Genomic DNA, 22,901 nt, shown 5'->3' with positions numbered 1-22,901 from the left:
AAAGAGGGACTCAGTATCACACAGCTAATAAGTGTCTGTGACTGTAGATGTAGTGGAAAGAGACTGAACTTGGAGTCACATGTCTTGAATTCAAATTCAGACTCTCCACTTACTACCAGTGTGTTCTTGGGTAAGTCATTCAGTGACTCAATTTCCTTATCTATAAATAAGAAAGTTGGACTAATAGCCTCTGAGCTATCTAAATCTATGGTCTTCCAAATCTGAACCATTAATGAAACACTTCTAAATTTAAAACTCAATGATTCTAAATATTTAAATCAAATTTTTGAACAACACCAAAACATTTATTTTCCCCAATATTAAAAGGCAGCATAATGCCTTTTATAGAGACAAAAAGTCTGTGTATATTCTTTATTCAGTTGTGTCCAACTCTTTGTGACCCCATGGACCATAAGACACCGTATTGTCCATTGGCAAAGATACTGGAATGGTTTTTATTTTCTCCTTCACTGGATTAAGGTAAACAGACTCCATTAGGGTCATACAACTAGAAAGTGTCTGAGGTTAGATTTGAACTCAATCTTTCGGACTCCAACCCCACTGAGCCACCTCACTGCCTACATATATATAATCCTGGGCAAGTGACCTAACCTCAGTGCTCTAAGCAACTCTCTAAAATAATAAACTGCCAAAAAGAAGTTACAGATTTCATCAATCATTAAAGTTTCCTCATTAGGAGTTCCCTACATCAACAAAATCACAAGTTTGGATCCTAAAAAGGCAACTTCAATCTAGTTGGGCAAAGGGGAAAGTGCAGCTCGTAGATATAGCATAAGAACAAAAGGGATATAGAAGCCCTTTTCTCCTTCATTCCTTTGTGGTCTTTTGTTAATTCATAAAAAAGTGATTGAAAATTTCATTTTGTCAAAGATCCAAGATAATGATGAATCCAAGGCAAACCAAAATGAGCCAAATTCTAGTCTGAAAAGAGTTTGTGAGAAGCCAAATAAGGGTCTGTCTGGCCTCATTCAGATCCAGGAGGTGGATATGGAAGCTCAGTTTCATCCTTCTCTGATACATCTCTTATATCATTGTCTGTATACTTTTTTTTTTTTTTAACACAGAGACTTAGTCATTTCATTGTACTGCTCAAAAATCTTTTGTAAATTGCTACTGGTTGATGAATGAAGTTCATTCTCCTTTTCCTGCCTTTCCAAGCCCAACAGTGGTCTGGCAATACTTTACTCCTAGGTTTGTCCTGTCCCACACCCTGTTTCAGTCAAACTGTATTGCTCTTTGCACCACAAAACATGATCCATTTTCATATCTCAGTGGCTTTGCTCTGACTGTGTCCTCTGCTGGGATTGTTCTCCCTCCTATTCTTCCCCTTTTTGCATTCTTCCCTATTCTTTAAAGTCCAACTCAAACACCCCCTCCTTCAGGACCTTGTCTGACACTCTTGGTTGGTAAGGACAATTACTCTCTAACTTCATGTAATATTGTAGTATTCTGTTGCATATCTCTCTAACGCACAAAGTATGTATTAAAATGCATTGGAATTATCTGTGTTTGTGAGCTTTCCCCCACTAGACTGTGAGCTCAATAAAGGCAGGAATCATATCCTTTGTCTTCTAATGTTAGCAGAATGAGTGCTTCGAAAATGTCTGTTGAATGAATAAGGGAGTGAAGAATTTATCCAAAGTATAAACCATATTTTCACTATAATAAAACATAAGAGGTACTATTGATTCACCAATAATACAGCAAGCACTTTAAACTGCTTCCCCAGATGTGGGGATGGGTTCTCCCTAATGCACTCCCACTCTTTATGAGTTCCTCTCATCATATTTGCAAAATGGCTGCCTAAAACAGAGGTAATAGAACCATGCTTTTGTCCTTATTAATCCAGGATTCTTACCCACCATTTTCTAACAGCATACTGGCAGAAATAGCAAGGAGTTAAAAGCTAAAGATCCAGTCTCAGAACCCGGAAGACCTGAGTTCATGTATTGGCTCTGGCACATAATGATTGTATGATTCTGGGTAATCTAATTAACTTCTCAGTACTATAGGTAATTCTCTGGGAATTTAAGTTATTAAAGGGAGTTTCCTCCCTTGCAAGTTTCCTGTACCAATGAAATCATAGGTTTAGTTCCTATTCCCACTAGGATAATTTAGTATGCACCGAAGATATCCTATATTTCCTCATTTCCTTTTGTCAATTACTATGGTATGGTTGGATAAGAAGGCTGGACTACTTGGTCAAAGGGGAGGTTCTATGAGCTCTGCTGCCAAAAGTAATTCTCTCAAAATTCTCATTATACTTTGTACCCCTCTCATGGACTTAAAAAATTAATTTGCATTATAATTATTTGTGTAAATATCTCATCTTTCCTACTAAAGTAAAGTATAAACTGCTTGAAGGTTAGGATCCAATTTTATTCTTCCTCATATCTCTATTGTCTTCCACAAAATGCCTTACACATAACAGGAATGTAACATGCATTTGTTGAATCGATGGAAACTAAACTGAACTGAATAGAATTGAATGTTGTTGCTTGAAAGTTCATTGGTTGAAATAATGTTGAAAAACTACTCTAAACCTCAGAGCTAACTAGCTACACACTAGGAGAGTATAATGAAAAAAGAACAAAGGGAATTATGAATCTGTTAAGGACCATAATACTTTAGTAAATCATGTGAAACATGATAAAAATCAAATGTTTTCATCCCATTTGTTTTAATAGTTATCTCTTTGTCAATCACCAAAAATGTAATGTCAATGGGAGAGGGAGAAGGAAAGACAGTTTGAATTGTGGTTTCATTTGTGTGGAGAATGTCTGATATGGAAACTCTACCTATTAATAAAGGTTGTCGTCTCCTTAATAACTTTGAGTCTTAATAAATTACCTAAGGAAAGGAGGTCAATTAAGCCTATGGTCCTATAGCTGATAAATGTCATAGCAAAAACTTTAATCAATCATCAATATTTATTAAATATCTTTCATGTACCAGGCACTATCCTAAGCTTCTGGGGACACAGAAAGAGGCTAAAGATAGTCTCTGTTTTCAATGAGCTTACAATCTGATAGAGAAGACAACATATAAACAAATATGTATACAGCCAAATATTTACAGTATAAATAGAAAATAATTATCAGAATGAAAGCTATAAAATTAAAAATTAAAACTCAAGCCTTCCTGATCCCAAAATTTAATGTATCCAATGCCAAACTGCCTCTCGAGAATATAACAAATCATGATAAAACTAAAGATATGCTGGAAGGAACATAAAAGCAATATGAGGTTAGGTCACTTACAGACTTTGAACTTCAGTTTCCCCATCAATAAAAGGAGATAGCAATACCTGCTTTGCTTTCCTCCCAAGTTTGTTTGTGGAAGAAAAATAAGGAAAAAATGCACTTGAAAGCATTTTGAGGATTGTAAAGTTCTATGAAAATATGGAATTTGTATTAATATCACCACGTCCTGCTTAGTGTATCTGAACATCAACTTATAATCTTAGAAATACTTAACAAATAGGAGGTAAAGATTAATAAATAGGATGCTTTATGAGCACAATCCATTGATTATCTAAATTATATTTTCTTTTTTATATATAATTTTTAAGTATTATGACATTTGAAGAAGCTTAGCATAGTAGGCAGAGAATTAACTTTATAATCAGAAAAATCTGGCTCCCTATTGCCTTCAGAATCAGCCATAAAATTCTTATTTTGTTTCTAAAACTCTCCACAATCTGTTCTTACCTTTCCAGTCTTCTTACTCCTTACATACACAAATTCTATAATCCTAATGACAGTAGCTTCCCTGCTTTTCCTCATCCCAGGATAATCCATATGCTAATTGGGTGGCTTTCATTTACTGTCCCTCTTACCTGGAACTTCCCCTCCTCATTTCTACCTCCAGGCTTCCTTCAAGTCTCAGTTAAAATCCCACCTTTTGCAAGAAATATTTCCTGATCCCCACTAGACTATGAGTTCCATAAAAACAGGAACTGTTTTTTGTCTTTCTTTACATGCCCAGTATTTAGTGCAATGCAGTGCCACTTAAAAAATGTTAACTGAAAAACAGATAAATATGGCCTAGGATAATGAGTAAATCACTTACGCTCACCCCCTCTACACCCCCAAACTCTCTAGAACTACATTATAAGAAGTTTCCAGGCTAAATTGGGGCTGCAGCAGGAACTCCTCAATATAGATTAAATCACACAGTGCAGGAGGAGAGGGGGGTAGAGAAGAAGGAGGAAGAAGAGAAATGAATGTGATATTAATAATTAGAAATGTCCTCAAGAACAATAGGGAATTTTCGGAAGACCATAGATAATAAAAATAGTTAACATATAGCACCTATTATGTGCCAATCACTGTGCCAAATCTTTTATAAACATCTCATTTGATTCTTATAACAATCCTGGGAGGGAGGTGCTATTATCATCTGCATTTTTCCATTGAGCAAACTGAGGAAAAGAGAAGTGATTTGTTCAGGATCACACAGCTAGTAAATATCTGGGATCACAACTCAAGTTTTCCTGACTCCACAGCCAGCTACTTTATCCACCAAATCACCTGGCTATCTTAACCTAATCTTCCAACTGTTGTGCTAATGGGTGATGCTCAAGAGAAGGAAGAGAGTTACTTTAAAGCTTAAAATGTGATGAAAAATACTTCCTACCTCCAAAGAGGAAACTGATGAATTCTCAGTGGAAATTGAAGTATAATTTTTCACTTTATTTTTATTGCTTTCTTTTGTGACATGGCTAATATGGAAATATGTTTTGCATGATTGCACATGTATAATTGATGTCATGTTACTTGCCTTCTCAACAGGTTGGGGAGTAGCTAGAGAGAGGGAGAGAATTTAGAACTCAAATTTTTTTAAAAAAGAACATTAAAAATAAATAAATGGGAGAGAGAAAACTTCCTAAAGTGAGTAATTATAGCTGATATCTCTCGAAACTCCTTCTGAGAGCTCTCAAACATTTTGATGAGTAATTAAAACAAGACAAGGTCTGCCATTCACAAAAGACCAAAAACAAAAACCATAAAGAGTTCTCTGGCAAAGATGTTCTTCTTCCTGCAATTATTGGATTCTTCCTAAGGATAAATGGCAGTATGAATTGCCAGTTAGCATAGGGATGGGATAAGATTGAGTCAAAAGATACCTTTAGAACCAATGGGACCAATTTTTCCATGACGACCCACACTCCCCTTCTGTCCTTTGTCTCCCATGTCTCCTGTACAAAAAAAAAAAAGAAAAAGAAAACAAAAGAAAATGAAAGATGTTTTGAACACATTATTTAAAATATTATGTTTTTATAGATTTCCTGAATAAATGGAAAAATCTAAGAAGCTTATGATTTACATTCTAATATTTTGGAAGTTTTGTACAGATCACATGGACTACACATATTCTATCAACAGAAAGAAGTAATCCCTTTGAAACCAACAGCTTCAAAGCTTGTGTCCATTATAAAACTCAAGAGGGTCAAATGGTCTCTTTCTGGTTCTAAACCCAGGAGATCTATAATTTATCATGTGATTTTATAGTAAGAAGAAAGATACCATTTGCTCCATATCAACCAAAAATCTCTTTTTCCTGAATCCTTACAAAACTACTCAGGTCAAGAAATCAGAGAAACTTTTAATTTTTCCTATGAATAAGTTTTTTTTTCCCCATTTGTGATAACTTTATGACAATCAAGTGATTCCCATTTCTAATTGCAAAGGAAGACTTATCACATCCTTTCTGTTAGAAGCAGGAAAGAAATAGTTTACTGATGACTATTTGGAAAAGACACTTCTGTGCTAATGGTTAATGGCCTAAAAATTAAGACTTTACTTAGAAACAAATATAGGAAAAAAGCTTAACATTGGTGTATTTAGAAAAAGGTCTTCACCTGGAAAGATTTGTATGAATTGCTGCTAACTGAAACAAGCAGAACCAGGAAAACATAGCAGCAGCAAGATTGTATAATGATCAACTATGACAGATTTGCTTCTTTTCAGTGATCCAAGGCAATCCCGAAAAGCTTTAAATGGAAAATGCCATCCACATCCAGAGAACTATGGAGATAGAATGTAAACCAATACATGCTATTTCACTGCTCTTTTCTTTTTCCTCTCCTTTTCCCCTTTTGTTCTAATTTTTTCTTTCCTAACATGATTCATAAGGAAATATGTTAAAAATGAATTTACATGTGTAACCAAAAATGTTGTTTTTTTACATGTAACTGAGAAAAATAATTTTTTTTAAAAAAAAAGAAAAAGTTCTTGAGTGTGTTGGGTGGACTCTTTACAGAAAAGGCACAGGATGAGAAGGTGCAGAGAGTTACAATCTGTATTCAAATGTAGGGATTATACATATTAATGAATTTACAGATCTATCTAAATGAGAATCTTCTGTTCTTCAGATTCTTGGGGTCTTCATTGTCTAAAGGCTCTTTTTGTTTTCAGGAGAAGAATGCTATACTTCACCAAGGATAAGGAAAGGAATATTAGATACCAGTTCTGTCGACATAGTTTCCTGCCCAAATAGCTATCTATCCTTGCTTCCTTCTTCCTCTCTTTCTCCATAGAACACTGACTACAAAAAGTAGCTAGTCACTTGCTACTTAACATCTGCTTTTATTCTTGCACAATCAGGAATGCTAGATTTAGCATCGGAAGATCTGGGTCCAAATCTTTACCCTGATACTTAACTATATGTCTGTATGTTATATGACACTAGATATATGTCTGTGGACAATATAATATAACTAGGTCTCAATTTCCAAATTTGTAAATAGGGGATAATGATACTTAAACTAAACTGCTCTGAGGAAAGTGTTTTGGCAACTATGAACTGTTCTTTCACTTCCATATCAGACATATATGCAGATGCATATGTCCATACTCTCATCCATCCATATAAATTCGAACAAATTCACAAGCCCAAGCAGTCATGCACATTCATGACAGCTGGCCAGCCTAAAAAAGGGTGGAAGTCAGAATTCAATAATTTTACTTTGTAAATTAAATGGAACCAAGAAAATAATATATATGATGAATATAACAATGTAAGTGGAAAGAACCACAACAAAACAATCTAAACTGAATGTTAAAGTATTATTATGGCCAATCTTGGGCCCAACAAAGAGCTATTTTGGCACTTAACCCCACTTCTTTGTGGAAGTGAGGGACTATGGGTGTGGAAGATAACATATAATATCAAGCTTTTTCAGTATGTTGGTTATTTTTACTGAACAATTTTTTTATCCTCTATTATTTGTTATAAAGGCTCACTCCTTTTATGCAAAGTAGGGGAAGAAATACATTGGACAATGTTAGTTATGTAAAAATAGAATATGTCCAGAAAAATTTAGGAATAGGGAGTATGGACATATATGATTACTTTTATATAAAGACCTCCCAGGGAAGAGTCTCCGCACATTCTCTGCAACTAAAAGAATTGAAAAGAGATGCTTAGAATTCTCAAAGGTTGTGACTTGACTAGTACTGCACAACCTTGGGCAATGTGTGTCAGAGAAAGCGCTTGAAACCAAGTCTCTCTGATGCTGAGACTATCTCCATCCACTATGCCACACTGCCTCTCAATTTTATATTCATATGAAGAATAGCAACATTAAATCAAAGAAATACAATTGTGCTCTAACTCCACAAGATTGGGTTTATTTATCAGAAATCTCAGTCTAACTCTATTATCTCTCCATGGTTGTTGTTGTTCAATTATTCAGTCATGTCCAACTCCCTGTGATCCCCATGAACCATAGTACACCAGGCCTTCTATCCTCACTATCTTTAAAAGTCTATCCAAGTTCATGTCCATGACATTATCTATTCCTCTCATGCTCTTTTGCTTTCAAACTGTCCTAATATCAAGGCCTTTTCCAATGAGTCCTGTATTCTCATCATATAGTCCAAATATTTAAGCTTCAGCTTCAGTATTTGAGCTTCCAGTGGGTATCCTGAATTAATTTCTTTAAAATTGACTGATTTGATCTCTGTGCCATTCAAGAGACTCTCAAAAGTTTTCTCCAGCACAATTTGAAAACATGAATTCTATAATGTTCAGCTTTCTTTATACTCCAACTCTCATAACCATACATTGCTTCTGGAAAGACCATAGCTTTAACTGTACATAACTTTGTCAGCATGGTGATAGCTCTGCTTTTTAGTATCCTGTCCAGATTTGCCAATAGCTTTCCTTCCAAGGAGCAAGTATCTTTTAATTTCATGATTACAATCACCATCTGCAATGATCTTTGCATGCAAGAGTATAAACTTCCATTTCTTCTCTATTTACTAGGAAATGATAGAACCAGTTGGCAAGATCTTAAGTATTTTTTTTAATGTTAAGCTTCAAGCCAAATCTGCTGCTTTCCTCTTTCACCCTCATTAACAGGCTTTATAATCCTTCACTTTCTATCACTATTCTATAGTAGTCCATGTGAAACAAGAAAAGACTTGGAGTTCCTCAAAATATGATCCCCAAAAAAATTTAACAAAATTTATATTACTGATATCTATAAATAATGATATTTAAAGAATATTTCATTTAGTTGGCAAGAGTACTCCCTCCAACATAGCTCTTCTATGATTTCTGAGATGACCTTTAGTAGTTAATAGGGGCTGAAAAATATTTTATCCTATGATCAAGCTAGTGATAACTAGTTCTCCATAACTGGCTGGTCCTTTGACAAAAGATGCACACTAATGGATAGATCCATGCTTGAAGTAGTCTTGCTTTTTAAGTTCCTGCCAGAAGTTATACTATGCTGGCAAGGTCTTCAATAAGCCAAGTTCCCTCCATGCTACCATGAGGTATCTTTTATAGTCTGTAACCATAATCATCAGCAATAAATCACATTACTGGAATATTTTAAGGTTTACCAAGCACTTTTCTCACAATAATCCTATAAGGTAAATCCGGAAAATATGATCATCTCCATTTTTACAGAAAGAAAATGTATGAAACAAAGAAAGTTTACATAAATTAACTAAGATAACACAACTAACTGGTGTCAGTTAGCATTTGATTCAGATCCTCCAATTCTCAGTCCAGCATTTTTACCATGATATCACAATGCCTTGGGGTAGGAAGAACATTAAGAACTAAAGCTTCTACCAACCAAAAGTTTCAAACTATTCGGTGTTAAGGAATCAAGTCCCTTAAAATGAGAGGTTGGTAGACTTACATACCAGATCTGCTACTTACCACTTATGGGACATTGGACAAATCTCTGGGCTCATTCTACATCTTTAAAACATAAAGGGGTTGTTCTCTTGTAGTTATCAATACTATGATCCTCCCCAATCACAGGGAGATTTTTGAGGAAAATTTTTGCAAGCTTCAATCCACCCTATAGTTGAATCCTCCCAGGTATTCTCTATGAGAATGTGAACTCCTTGAGAGCTAGATCACCTTGCTCCAGTATTTGTATATCCCAGTGCTTAGCACAATTCTTGGCACACAATTTTAACTTCCAATAAGTGCCATTTAGTTTAAATGCCATTCTTTAGTTTAAAAGTTTCAAAATAATAAAAAAATATGACTTTTAAATTATGACTATTAACTCAGAAAAAGGGCCATCTATAGGAGAGATGAAAGAAGGACTGTGCAAAGTAGCCAAAGAGAAAGCCATGTCAGAAATAGGCAAAACACAGCTCTAAAAGCTCTTGTCCTCACAGCCAGGTAACAGTGAACAAGGAACAAGCTAATTCCGTTCAGTTCAATTTAATAAGCTAGGTAATATGAGATTTCTAGGTGGCAGAATGATTGCTCGATACCAGATAAAATATAATTGGCAAAGGTTTAATTAAAATAAATAAAAATACAATACAACATAAACAATGTTAACTTGTGGCTTTCTAAATCAATATGTCACCCATAGGGATAGCTTTTTCATTTGTGTATATAGTGTTGTAGTGGACATAAATAGAACTCTGGAATTGGAATCAAAGAAGAATTTAAAACCTGCCTCAGGAGCTCACAAAATTAAGTTTCCTCCAGTAACGTAGGGATAATTAGAACCTCTCCCTCATAGGTTGTGAGAATCAAGTGAAATGATACATACAAAGTGACTTGTAAACCTTAAAGTGCTACAAATTAGTTATTATTAATATTTAAGCCCATATTATATGATTTAGAGGAGACAAAGACAAAATTGAAACAGTCCCTGCCCTCAAGAAGTTTTACATCTTGTCAGAAATACACAAATAAGTGCATAATCTATATCTAGGCTCCACTGGCAACACCAAACCTCCTTCTTTACTCCTTCCACTAGCTGCTACTTTGAATCACTACAGCAGTGAAAACCCCTGATCAAAGTCATCTTCCTGTATGCCATACCTAAAGCATGGCTCAGTCTAAATAGGCTCTAATAAACAGGCTACTTTTATCTACTTTTTGCTATGACACAGTGTCTCATTATATTTAGTTTCTCTAAGAAAAAAACATCCTGGCAACAATGGAGAAGATAAAAAGGTGGGGGGGAGGGGGAGTTAGAGAGAGATGGTTACCAAAATAAAGCAAAGTGCACAGACTGAATTAGTAATGCTACATGGGTAAAGAAATAATGGGGCCGACATCACTGCGAAGCACCGTGTCACAGTGAAAGATGACAGAAATTAGCTTTTATGGAGCAAACCCTTAAGAGGATGGCACCTATTTCGTAAAGCGTGATTAAAAGGAAAATGATTTTGTTAGCTGCAAAGGGGGAAGAGTGGGAGTTGAAGAGAAGGCTTGATTATAGTATTTTGCTCAAAGACTCTGGCTGCTTGACCAGACTTCTGCATGGAAATTAATTCTACCTGGGGTGTAGCTTATATAATACAGCCATGCAGCAAGGCTGGCTCACTTGTGACAAAGGACAGAAAGATAATGTATTCCTTTAGCCATTTCTGAAAGGGCTGATTTCTCTCCCCCATTTCCACCCCCTGCCTTCTGATGATCTCTGTGGTTCTTGTCTGAAACTTTTTCAAGTTCTCTCCATCCTGAAAAGCTACAATCTAAAACTAGAACCACAATACTAAGATTGAATTCAACAAGCATTATTTCTCCTTAGGAGGGAAAGGGATAAAGACCAGACTTGTGATTTCTTTAATTTAGTATTTTCTCAAGTAAAGAAATTCTGTTACTAATGTAGATCAGCACCTTCTTTGAAGTCTATAGTCTAATAAACACTATGTGTGAGGAAGTCCTGTGCTAGGGGCTAGGGATACAAAAATTTAAAAAGCAAAGCAACAAAATTTTTTTAAAGTTCACAGTTTAACAGGGGAAGCTAGAAAATATACACAAATAAGCAATATACTACACAATATGGCATGGAATAACACATGTTCTGAAAATTTTTGATAAGGGGGAGATCAGTTTACCCAGGATGTATTGGGGAAAACTTCAGTGAGCATATGACAACTGACCTGTTCCTTGAAAGATTTTAGTGGGTAGAGAAAAGAGGAGTGCATTCCAGTCACAGAAGACAACTTTGTGAATACAATTGGATAAGAGAGAAGAATTGCTAGCATTCCAGCTTGGATGAAAGGTATTATATAAGAAAGAAAAGGAATTATGTGAAATAAAGCTAAAAAGGTATATTGCAACTGGATTATAGAGAATCTTAAATGCCAGACTAAGGAGCATGTATTTTTATCTCTTTAGCAATAGGGAGTCACTGAAGATTCCTGAAGAGAGGACTTGAAGGTGAAACAGCCTATCTTTTAAGGTTTAAATTTTACTTTCATTTTTTAAATCTCCTACTATCCTACATACTGACATCCTTCCTAACATCATGAGTTAGTCTACCATTCAGGTTATGTTTCACTACAACCAAGAAGGCTTCCACCAGGCAAGGAAGTTTGGAGAAATGCCTACAAAGTTAACAATGGATTATTTTGATTAATACACAAGAATACCACACTATCATATTATGTAATCACAGAATTCATTGGACTGGGAAAGCTCCTCAGCAATTATCTAGTCCAACAACTCTCATTTTCACAGAAAATAAGAGATATGGTGATACACAGTTAGTGAGAAGTCCAGTTGGGACACGAATACAAGTGACTCTTGGTCTATAACTCCATGCCACATCAGAGGCCTAGCAGTAGATCCATGTGGGAGGAGAATCTGTCATAATGAAATCCCTCTGGAACATTCAGTGATAAAACTCTAGGGATCTTGTCCAAGATCCACCTACACTGAACTGTATTCCGCTTTCAAAAGGGTCATGTTATGGTGGCAGCCCCACTGATGTGAATATAAGCACACACCCTCAGGATTTTACTTTTCACTTATTTAGAGTAGAATGACAAAATATTAGCGTTAGGATGGATTTTAGAAATCTTATAATCCAACCCCCTCCTCAGTGAAGGAATTGATAATCTGACATACAATTCAGTCTTGATAAGGAACTCTCTATTTAGAAGGAGAATTTGCTACTTGCTAGGAAAATTCCAGCTGAAAAAGATGATAAAGTGCAAACTCAGCCTTTCCCCAAAGCATGTAACCTTTAGGGAGGATTTGGCCTGTGGAAAGGCTGAACCATTTCCAGAAATTTGACCTAGAGAAGGGAAGAGAAGCTGCAATGACCCTTGCAGAGAGGAATTCACAACTAGCTGCAGCTAGTGGAGAAAAGCAGCTCCCCAGCTCTCAGCTCCCTCTTCCTCTTTGAAAGAAGGGACCTGAGAGCAAAGACAGACAAGTAGACAGAGGGATAATTAGACCCTGGAGGGGATTCACTCCAGAAGAAACACCTGGGATGATGAATATAATTGGGCTTTTTTTTTCCACATAAATTTTCCCACCTTAGCTGAGAGATTAATTAATGATTCATTTCATCAGCTGAAGGATTCAGTGAGAGTCTAGGACACATCCTGCTGTTGTAAATAAGTTATAACCTGAAAAGGAGTTGAAAGCTTTTGGCTGTTAGCCCATCTCAGAGATTTTACCATGAAATAAACACTAGTACTAATTTGGGGAAGTTGCTCATATTTGTGTGTTTATTTCTTCTCCTTGATTATTTGCCAATCAATCAAGAAATATTTATTGAGAGTTTTTCACAAGGTGCCTGGGGGGAGAAAAGCTGGAGAAGGCAATGAGCATAGGATTTAGAACTAACAAAGAGCTTAAAGATCCTCATGTGACCAGTTTCTTAAATGTTTCCCACTTGTGACTCCTTTTCACCTGTGAAATTTTTGCATGACCTCAAGAATATAGGTATATAAAACAGTTATGAAAATCAAAATTATTAATAATAAACCATGATTTCAAGATCCCCACATTCAATTACAAGATCCCACAGTGTAAGAAGCTGGGCATCTAGTTTGATGTCTTTAACATTTTTGTGTCATGGACAGCCATGTCAAAATATTGCTTTTAAATAATTGAAGGAAATGCTAAATTTTAGTTAAAGGTAAGCATTCACCTTTGCAAAACCTTGTCTTCCAAATTTTTTCTCTCCCTTCCCCCTCTCTCTCCCCTAGACAGCAAATAATCCAATAAATGTTAAATATGTGCAATTCTTCTATACATATTTCCACAATTTCATGCTATACAAGAAAAATCAGACCAAAAAGGAAAACAAATGAGAAAGAAAACAAAATTTAAGCAAACAACAACAAAAAGAGTGAAAATACTATGTTGTGATCCACACTCAATCCCCACAATCCTCTCTCTGGGTACAGATGACTCTCTTCACCACAACCCCATACTTCCATCAGAAATGATCATTTTATAATCTTGCTGTAGCAATACAATGATCTCCTAGTTCTACTCACTTTATTTAGCACCAGTTCATATAAGTCTCTCCAGACCTCCCTAAAATCATCCTCTTCATCATTTCTGAGAGAACAATAATATTCCATAATATTCATATATCATAACTTATTCAGCCATTCTCCAACCAATGGGCATCCACTCAGTTTCCAGTTTCTTGCCACTACAAAAAGGGCTGCCATAAACATTTTTGCACATGTGGGTTCTTTTCCCCTTTTTATAATCTCTTTAGGATACAGGCCCAGAAGAGATATTGCTAGATCAAAGGGTGTGCAAGTTGATAGCCCTTTGGGCATAGTTTCAAATTGCTCTCCAGATTGGTTGGATCAGCTCACAAATTCATCAATAATATGTTAGTGTCCCAATTTTTCTACATTCCCTCCATCATTTGTCATTATCTTTTCCTGTCATCTTAGCCAATCTGAAAGGTGTGTAATGATATCTCAGATTGTCTTAATTTGCATTTCTCTGATCATTAGTGATTTAGAGCACCTTTCCATATAACTAGAAATGGTTTCAATTTCTTCATCTAAAAATTGTCTGTTCATATCCTTTGTTTAAGTCTTAACTCCAGATTTAAAAATCCCTAATCTAATCTAGCCCTCTCATTTTCCGGTGAGGAGTTTAAGACCCAGAAAAGATCAAGGACTTTATGAGCTCAACAACCCACAAGAAACTAGTAACCAAATCAGTACTGGAAATTCCTAACTTCAATTCAAATTTACCCTACACTGCACTGCCTCTCTTATCCTCAGAGTTCAAAGCTAGACTCAGTTTACTAGCTGTGTGACTTTGGATAAGTCACTTACTTCTGTTTCCTCATCTGTAAAATAATCTGGAAAAGAAAATAGCAAACCATTATCTTTGCCAAGAAAATTCCAAAAGAGATCATGAAGAGTCAGACATGATTGAAAAACAACTAAATAACAAAAAAGCACTGCCTCAAACAGACCAAAAAAGATCAAAAATAAGTAAGTAAATAACAATTAAGAGCCAAGTCAATACAAAAGATGTCCAAAAAGGCAGAACATGTTTCATCATCAAGAGATGACATAAACAATAAATGCTATGAGTTTACCATAGACTAATCCAAGAAGAAGTAGGATGTGTGTGCTTTTGTACAGAAAACTCCAAAATGGCTTTAACACAAAGTATATTATGCCTTACTTTACTAGTCTGTAATCAGAACAACATCCTGAACTGAAGATGGATTTATTCTTTTTTAGAAATCACAATATCCATGGTACTATTTCAACGTGTTCTAGATGGTGTCCATTTTTTAATACCAAAATTCTTTCACTGTAAATTAGTTACTTGTAAGACAAGATTGTTGGTCTATGAAAAAATGTTGAAGAATCAAAGTAATCTAAGTGCTAAAACAGGAATCAGAGTATCTGGGTGCAAATCTGCTACCTTCCACCTATGTAATTTTTAACACTTCCTGGACCTCAGTTTTCTCAATCTATAAGATGAGGAGGTTGGACTAGATAATTCTGAAGCCTTTGCCAGCTTTAAAACTTTTATCTTATAATCTTGTGACTTTTTGTTGCATCAGTTTCCTCAGCTATCTTTCTGAAAAAGGACTGAAGTACTGAATGTCAAATCATATGTAATAACAGAGTGGTTTGCCATTTCCTTTTCCAGCTCATTTTGAGTCTTGTTGACATTTATATAATGATTAAAGGTTTAGGAGATACTTAAATTCAACCTTTACAATAACACATACTCTAGTTATTGCTAAACATAATTTATAGAGGATTCTCAGAGAAGTTAAATTACTGACCCACAGATACAGAGCTAGTAGCAGAAGTGAGATTTGAATTCATGTCTCTTCTGATTCCCAGTGGAAAGCTCTTTCGGATAAACTTTACAATCGTATTTTTTTTTTTCCCTAACCATCTCAAAAGGAGATTTTGATACAAGGATAATGGAGATCATGGACAGCTGGATATAGGCCATGCATAGCCAACAGTCAGTTTGGAGTGCTAGGCTTGAATTTTGGAAGAAATAAGTTCAAATCCCATTTCAGACTCATATGAGTAAGTCATGTAACCTCTCCCAGTACTCTTCTCTGCCAAAACAGAGTAACAATCCCTTCATTTTAATCTCTGAATGCTTCAGATTGCTTAAGTATAGCAGTGAATGGGATGAGGAACTCTGCTAACAATAAAAACTTCCAGTGGATGTTATTATGGATGGGGACATTGGCAATTTTGACATAATTAGCAGAGTAGGATCCAATGGGTGGTGACAATAACTTTGAGATCCGTCATATCTACCTTACCCTAAGTTCATGAATTCTCTCCATAAACTAAGAGATCTAGTCTGACAAAGCATGATAGGCGATCAGGCTGATTTCAGAAACTTGTCCTGTAGATCAAGTATTTTCAGTCAAGCCAAGTTTAGCTTCCTTCCTCCAGGCATTGATCAAGCAGTGGGGCCTCAGTTTCTCAGATTTGATTCTCAGTAGGGAAAAAAGCAGGCTTAGTACTTAGGATTCTCTACTGATGGTGAATCCATTCATTCTGGCCTTGTGGCCTTCAGCTGGCAAATTGAGCAGGTCTCTGACTGCACAGGATAGAGTTCAAATGACTGGCAAGAAGAGGTAAGAATCCGATTGAGGATGGATTGCTTTTTGGAAATAATGAGACAAACAAATGAGCACCCAACTCCTTCCTACTGCTCTGCAGCCTTTATTAGAATAAGAAGCTGACTGTTTTCAGCCAGCACTGCGTGAGGAATAAAGAACTAGGCTTAAAAAGGGCTTTCTAAAAGTGTGTCTTACTGACTTTCTAGACTCACTGTCCTGTGAAATGCAATAGAGATGAAAGGGGGAATCACCCCCATGTTCTTATAGTGCAGGAAACCTGGAAGCTGACAGGTCATTGGGAACTCAGTGGCAGGATTTCTGGGGTTTATAATGGGCACATGATAAATCTTCATTAAAAATTGCTGAGGAAGCTGATTTCCAAGTGCCTCTTTTTGCCCCATCTCCACTTTAAAGGGCTGTATGATATCTTCATTAAAATTAATAAGAATTACATTCCTGCTGTGAGTTACTCAAGCTCCTTGTGTGTGTCTAGAGGACAAATGTAAGGCTTTCTCCACTTCTCATTAATGTAATGGAATGTGAGAATGGTGATATTAGATTAGCTCACTGCACTCTAGGGTGTCGGAGCCACAGTGCTTTAAAACTTAAAGGGCCAGGATGGAAGTAATTGTGTCTAGTGAATTTTCAGATCTCCTTGTAGAAATATGCAATGAGGACACATTATGTGCTCTCTTTGGTTGCTTTGTCCCATTTGGAGTTGGGAGGAGAAAGAGGACCTGTTAAATAAGAGAAAGAAAATGTACATTCTCAGTCCTCTTCCTTAGAATCTTTGGCTTCAAAATCACATGAATATTTCTACCCAAAGAGTAATTTTTCCCTCTTGAAAATTCCTGCAAGCCTGGTTGAACCAATTATTTCCAAGGCCATTAAAAAAAAACAGACCTACAAGTTCTTGATAAAGAAATTCCCTTTATCAGTATGTGTTAGCATCTGTTCTGCAATTTCTAGTCTTATAGAGTTTCCCGGGAGGTTTAGGGACTGGCTGCTAAATTCCAGAAGTGGAACTTGAACCCAGATCTTGATTCTGAAACCAGCCACTATACTACACTGTCTCTCTCAAGCTTTTCTACCATCACAGATATCCTCCATAGCTTCAGTCTGGCCCGTGAGGAATAATATTATTTCCAGGAGTCATAAAGTCAGAAAGGATAAGGATGTTGCAATGATCAGCTGGTAGTGGGAAAGCATCACTCGCAAAAGACTAATGAGAGGCTGCAAACCATAGTGAATAGAATGCTGGCTTAGAGCCAGTAAAATCTAGATTCAAATCTTACTCCTGAAATGTTATAACTCTGGACCTTGGCTCTTTTCAACAGCGATGTGATTCAGGCCAGTTCTAATGGTCTTATGATGGAGAGAGCTATCTGCACCAAGAGAAGACTATGGGGACTAAGTATGGATCACACCATAGTATTTTCAATTTTTTTGTTGTTGTTTACTTCTGTTTTGTTTTCTTTCTCATTTTTTTTTCTTTTTTAATCTTGTGCAGCTTGATAGTTGTAGAAATACGTACAGAAGAATTGCACATGTTTAACATATGTTGGATTACTTGCCATCTAGGGGAGGAAGTAGGGAAAGAAAGGGAAAAAAAAATTTTGGAACACGAAGTTTGAAAGGGTGAATGTTGAAAATGCTGAAAGCTATCAAAACGTGTATTTTGAAAATAAAAAGCTTTATTAAAAAAATAACCCAGGATCTCTTAATTTATTTCTCTACTCCTCAGATTTTTTATTTGAGAAATGAGCAAGCTAAACTAGATGACCTCTGGTCTCTTCCAGCTTTAAATCTATAATACTACAATAATTATAGCTAACATTTACACAGTTCTATATCGTTTACAGGGCAACTAGGTCACACAATGAATAGAATGCGGGGCCTAGACTCAGGAAGACCTCATTCAAATTTTATCCCTGAAACATAATAACTATGGAACACTTAGTTCATTTTTCTGAGCTCTGGATTCCTTATTTGAGAAATGAGCAAGCTGGAGTAGCTTTAAAGCCATGGTTCTATAATAATCACAATCAATATTTATACAGTGCTTTCAGGTTTATAAGAGCAGGTGGCATAGTGGATAGAGTACTGACTCTAGTCTCTTCTAGAGTTCAAATCTGGCTTTAAATACTTACTAGCTATGTGATCCCAGGCAAGTTATTTTACCCTATTTGCCTCAGTTTGCTCATTTTACCATCAACTAGAGAAGGAAATGGCAAAACACTGGTTTACATTGTCCTTTACATACATTATCTCTACCATTTGACTGTCATAACTCTGTGAAGTAAGTAGGGAAAGTATTGTTAAGAAATTAAAAGGAGCTTCTCAGTTTCCTAATTTAGAAAACTAAATTTTACTAAAAAGTATAATGAGAAGAATAATTAGTATATGCGATGGAATGCTGGATTTGAAGCCAGAAGACTCAAGTTCAAATCCTTCCTCAGACACTTACTGGCTGTGTGACCCTGAGAAAATAACATAACCTATTTCAGTCTCATCAGTGTGAAACTGATAATAATTCATCCCCCTCACAGGGATGCTAAGAAGATCAAATGAGGTAATACATATAATGAGGTCTGCAAACCCTAAAGTACTAAACAAATGTTAGCATTTGGTATTATTATTACTAATTATTACTACTACATATTTGTACTCCCTATCTGGGTAGCACTGTTGGAGGAAGACAGGTTTCTCAACCTTTAAGCACTATAGAAATTGGAGTTACTAGTAGGAGTTGTCACAAAATAAGTGGAGATCCCTGAAATGAATCCATTTTCTTCTACTGAGAGCCTAAGTTGGAGAGCTGCCTTGTCTCAAGTGGCCTTCTTGAAGAGCTCTAACTAGGGAACATACTCTTCAGAAACAGTTGGCTCTGCTTCTGAATCCAACCCCAAATCCCAATTTGGCCTTTCCCAGTGGAAATAAGCTCCTTGGTTTCATCTTTGATGTGTTTTGCACATCATCAACTGGAATAATAATCATTCCCTAACTGTGGGCAGTCGCTATTAGGAGAGAGAATTGTTTGCTAAGCATCAGATATCTGTGATTATGTCTAATCCCGTTAGAAAACAGATGCATGTGATTGTCCGCAACTGTCTGAAAATACATCTATCCACACACTGGTGAATCTGTCAAGTCGGTGACAAATTTTTCAGCAAAAAACAAGTGTTTCAAACACAATAAGCCGGCAGCATACCTTCCACATCCCAGTCCTATGCTTTATTAATTGTATATCCCTAGGCAAGTCACCTTAATTCTCTGAGCCTGTTTCTTCACATTTAAAACAGTAATAAGAGTGACCATACTGATGACCTCACAAAGCTATTATGAACTTCAACTGAGAAAATGTTTACAAAAGCCCCTTTTAAAACAATATACATGAGATTATTTTTTACATTGAGATAAAAGGAAATAGAGTTTCAGTGTTGTAGTAAAATAATGGTTGGTCTTGGGGTCAGAACATCTGAGTTTTAAGTTTATGGGTTTGCTAAGGAAAAGGAGGAGGAAGAAGGGGAAGTAAAGAAAAGGGGGAAGGAGGAAGAAAAAAAGAGGAAAAAGAGAAAGAAAGGGGGTAGAGGAAAAAAGCCAAAAAAAGAGAGAGAGAAAGAGAGAGAGAGAAGAAGAAGAAGAAGAAGAAAATGAGGAAGAGGGGAAGAAGAAAGAGAAGGAGGAGGAGAAGGCTTTAAGTGTTAACTATCTGGTGCTAGATACTATGCTAAGCATTGGGAATTCACAATTTAATCAAGGAGGCAGCATGCAAACAACTATGTACAAACAAGCTACATATAATAAGAATCTCAGAAAGAAAGCAAGGGGAACCTGGAAAGATTTCTTGCACAAGATACAATTTTAGTTAAAATTTGGAAGAAAGCCAGGAGACAGAGATGGAGAGGGAAAGCATTCTAGGCATGAGGGACAGTTAGTGAAAATGGATAAATTTGAGAGTATTTTATACAAGGAACAGAAAAGATTGCATGAAGCAAAGTAAAATATAAGACTGCAAAGGAAAGAGAAAGGTAATAGGGACTTAGCACCTACCATCTGTCAGGCATTGTACTAAATAAACATTTTATGATTATTATGTCATCAATCCTCACAACAGCCTTATTGAGGAAGATATTAATATCTCTAGGTTTGTTTTTGTCTTTTTGTTGTTTGTTTTGTGTGTGTGTGTGTGTGTGTGTTTGTTGTTTTTGTTTTGTGTTTTTTGCTGAAGCAATGGGGTTAAGTGACTTGCCCAGGGTCACACAGCTAGGAAGTGTTAAATGTCTGCAGCCAGATTTGAACTCAGGTTCTCCTGACTTCAGGGCTGGTGCTCTATCCACTACACCAACTAGCTGCCCCCAATATCTGTGTTTTACAGTTGGGAAAGCTGAGGTAAACAGAGGTTTGGATGATATGCCTAGTCACACAGCTAGTAAGTGTAAACTTGTAGCACCATGGAAACATATATCATTATGATTACATAATTACATAATAGTAGCATTGGAACTCAGAGCTATCAAGTGATTGCTGGGGATAACATGAGAAGTCTTAACCTCCTATCTGAGATTTTCTTAATTCTTAGGAATTCCTTTCAAGGAATTTTTAAAAAATGAAATAGCCTATAATTTTTTATAACTTTTAATGTACATAACTAGCTTGTGAGCTAGTGTCCTCTGGGATAAAAGGGTCCAGAAATGTCTTCTCAGTAATGCCAAGAAACTAAAGCTGGCATTAATTATTGCAGAGAATGAGTTTCAGTGATCTCAAAGTCCAAGAAATAATTCTTAGTTTCCTAATTTGTAAAATGAGATGATGACAAATAGTATCTACAGTTTCTTCTAAGCTCTAAATCCTATGAATTGGACCCTATTCAGATGCTGCTCTTCTCAGGCATATCTTGCCCTGGAAAGTTCATAAGAGATCCTATTGTCTATCATCTTTTGTAATAATAATAATAATACTATAATAACAGCAGGAATTTATATAGTGTATTTTCCACAAGCCAGGCCCTGGGCTAAGCAATTTCCAATTCTTACCTCATTTGATCCTCACCACAACTCTAGGAGGTAGGTGCTATTATTATCCTCACTTTACATGTAGAGAAACTGAGGTAAACAGGAAATCAGTGACTTGTCTAAGGTCACACAGCTAGTAAACGTCGGAAGCTTATTTGAACTCAGGTTTTCCCAACTCCAGACCTTATATTAAACCTAAATTTGACTATTTACAGCTTCCACCTATTATTCTTAGTTCATCCCTCCAGAACCAAACAGAACAGGCCTAATAATTCCACTTCTAGTGAGGAGATTCAGCCACTTCAATCATGTCTGACTGTGACTCCATAATTCCTCTTTGACATACCCCTTAAAATATCTTAAGTTGTCATACTTACTGAACTGATACTGAATGAAGTGAGCAGAACCAGAACACAACAACAATATTGTACAATGAAAGGCTTTGCTCTTTTCAGCAATACAATGATTCAAGACAATTCCAAAAGACTCATGTGGAAAAATGCAATCCACTTCCAGAGAAAGAAATGATGGAATCTGAATGCAGATTGAAGCATACTATTTTGTTCTGTTTCTTCTTTAACAACATGACTTAAGGTATAAATATATTTTTAAGATTGAATATATATAACCTATATCAGATTTCTTACCATGTTGGGGAGAAGAAAAGTGAGGGAGAGAGAAAAATTTGGAACTCAAAATTTTTCAGAAAATGAATGAGGGCAGCTAGATGGCTTGGAGTCAGCAGAATCTCAAATCTAGCAAATCTGGTATCAGATACTTGACACTTACTAGTTGTATGACTTTGAGCAAGTCACTTAACCCAGATTGCTTCACAAAAAAAAAAAAAAAGTTGAAAATTCTCTTTATGTGGTAATTGGAAAAGAATAAAATACTATTACTTTTTTGAAATAAAATAAAATATCATATTCCCTCTAAATCTTCTCCTATCCATACTAAGCCTCTCTAGTTACTTCAATCCTTTCCTAGCATGGCCTATAGCACCATCAATATCAAGGTTAATCTTTTATGGATACTTTCCAACTTGTCTTTATCCTTCCTAATAAACAGCTTCCAGAATTGGACATAATACTTCTTGAAATGGTCCAGCCAAGGCATAGCAGGGGAGGACCAATGACTATCATTTCTATCACTAAGTAAACCTAACCCTGAATTAGCCTTTTAGCATTTTTGTCTGCCATTGCCATCTTCATGATTGTGACTGAGTTTATTACAGAGGAGTAATGCTCATCTAGTGCCTATTTCTTCTCATCACTGGGCTGAGACCTAGGACACCTGTGTCCTAGCTCTGCAACTCAACTGTAGGACTTCAGACTGATTACTTAACCTTTATACGCAAAATGAAGGTTTGGCTCTTAGTTGATTTTCCCATTCTCATTCTGTGAAAATTGTATGAAGGTTTAGTTTTCAGAGTAATGAAGCTTAATTAGAGAAATGAAACTGAAACCTAAGAAATGAAACCTAAAGAGGGATGCCATAAATCAGAATAAGAAACACACTATGAGACATAATCAGGGGTA

The 22,901-nt window shown here is 36.0% G+C and overlaps 1 protein-coding gene across 3 annotated transcripts in view; it reads right to left on the bottom strand.

Annotated features, from left to right (window-relative positions):
* Positions 1-22,901, bottom strand: part of COLEC11 (collectin subfamily member 11) — a 68,515-nt gene that overhangs the window by 11,972 nt on the left and 33,642 nt on the right. For all 3 annotated transcript variants that reach the window (XM_051976055.1, XM_051976057.1, XM_051976056.1), the window contains exon 4: positions 5,150-5,221. In XM_051976055.1, the coding sequence (XP_051832015.1) occupies positions 5,150-5,221 (72 nt within the window). The remainder of the gene's footprint in view (positions 1-5,149; positions 5,222-22,901) is intronic.

This window comes from Antechinus flavipes, chromosome 2, assembly GCF_016432865.1.
Source record: "Antechinus flavipes isolate AdamAnt ecotype Samford, QLD, Australia chromosome 2, AdamAnt_v2, whole genome shotgun sequence".
NCBI lineage: Eukaryota > Metazoa > Chordata > Mammalia > Dasyuromorphia > Dasyuridae > Antechinus > Antechinus flavipes.
This window is presented reverse-complemented; position numbering and strand designations above follow the sequence as displayed.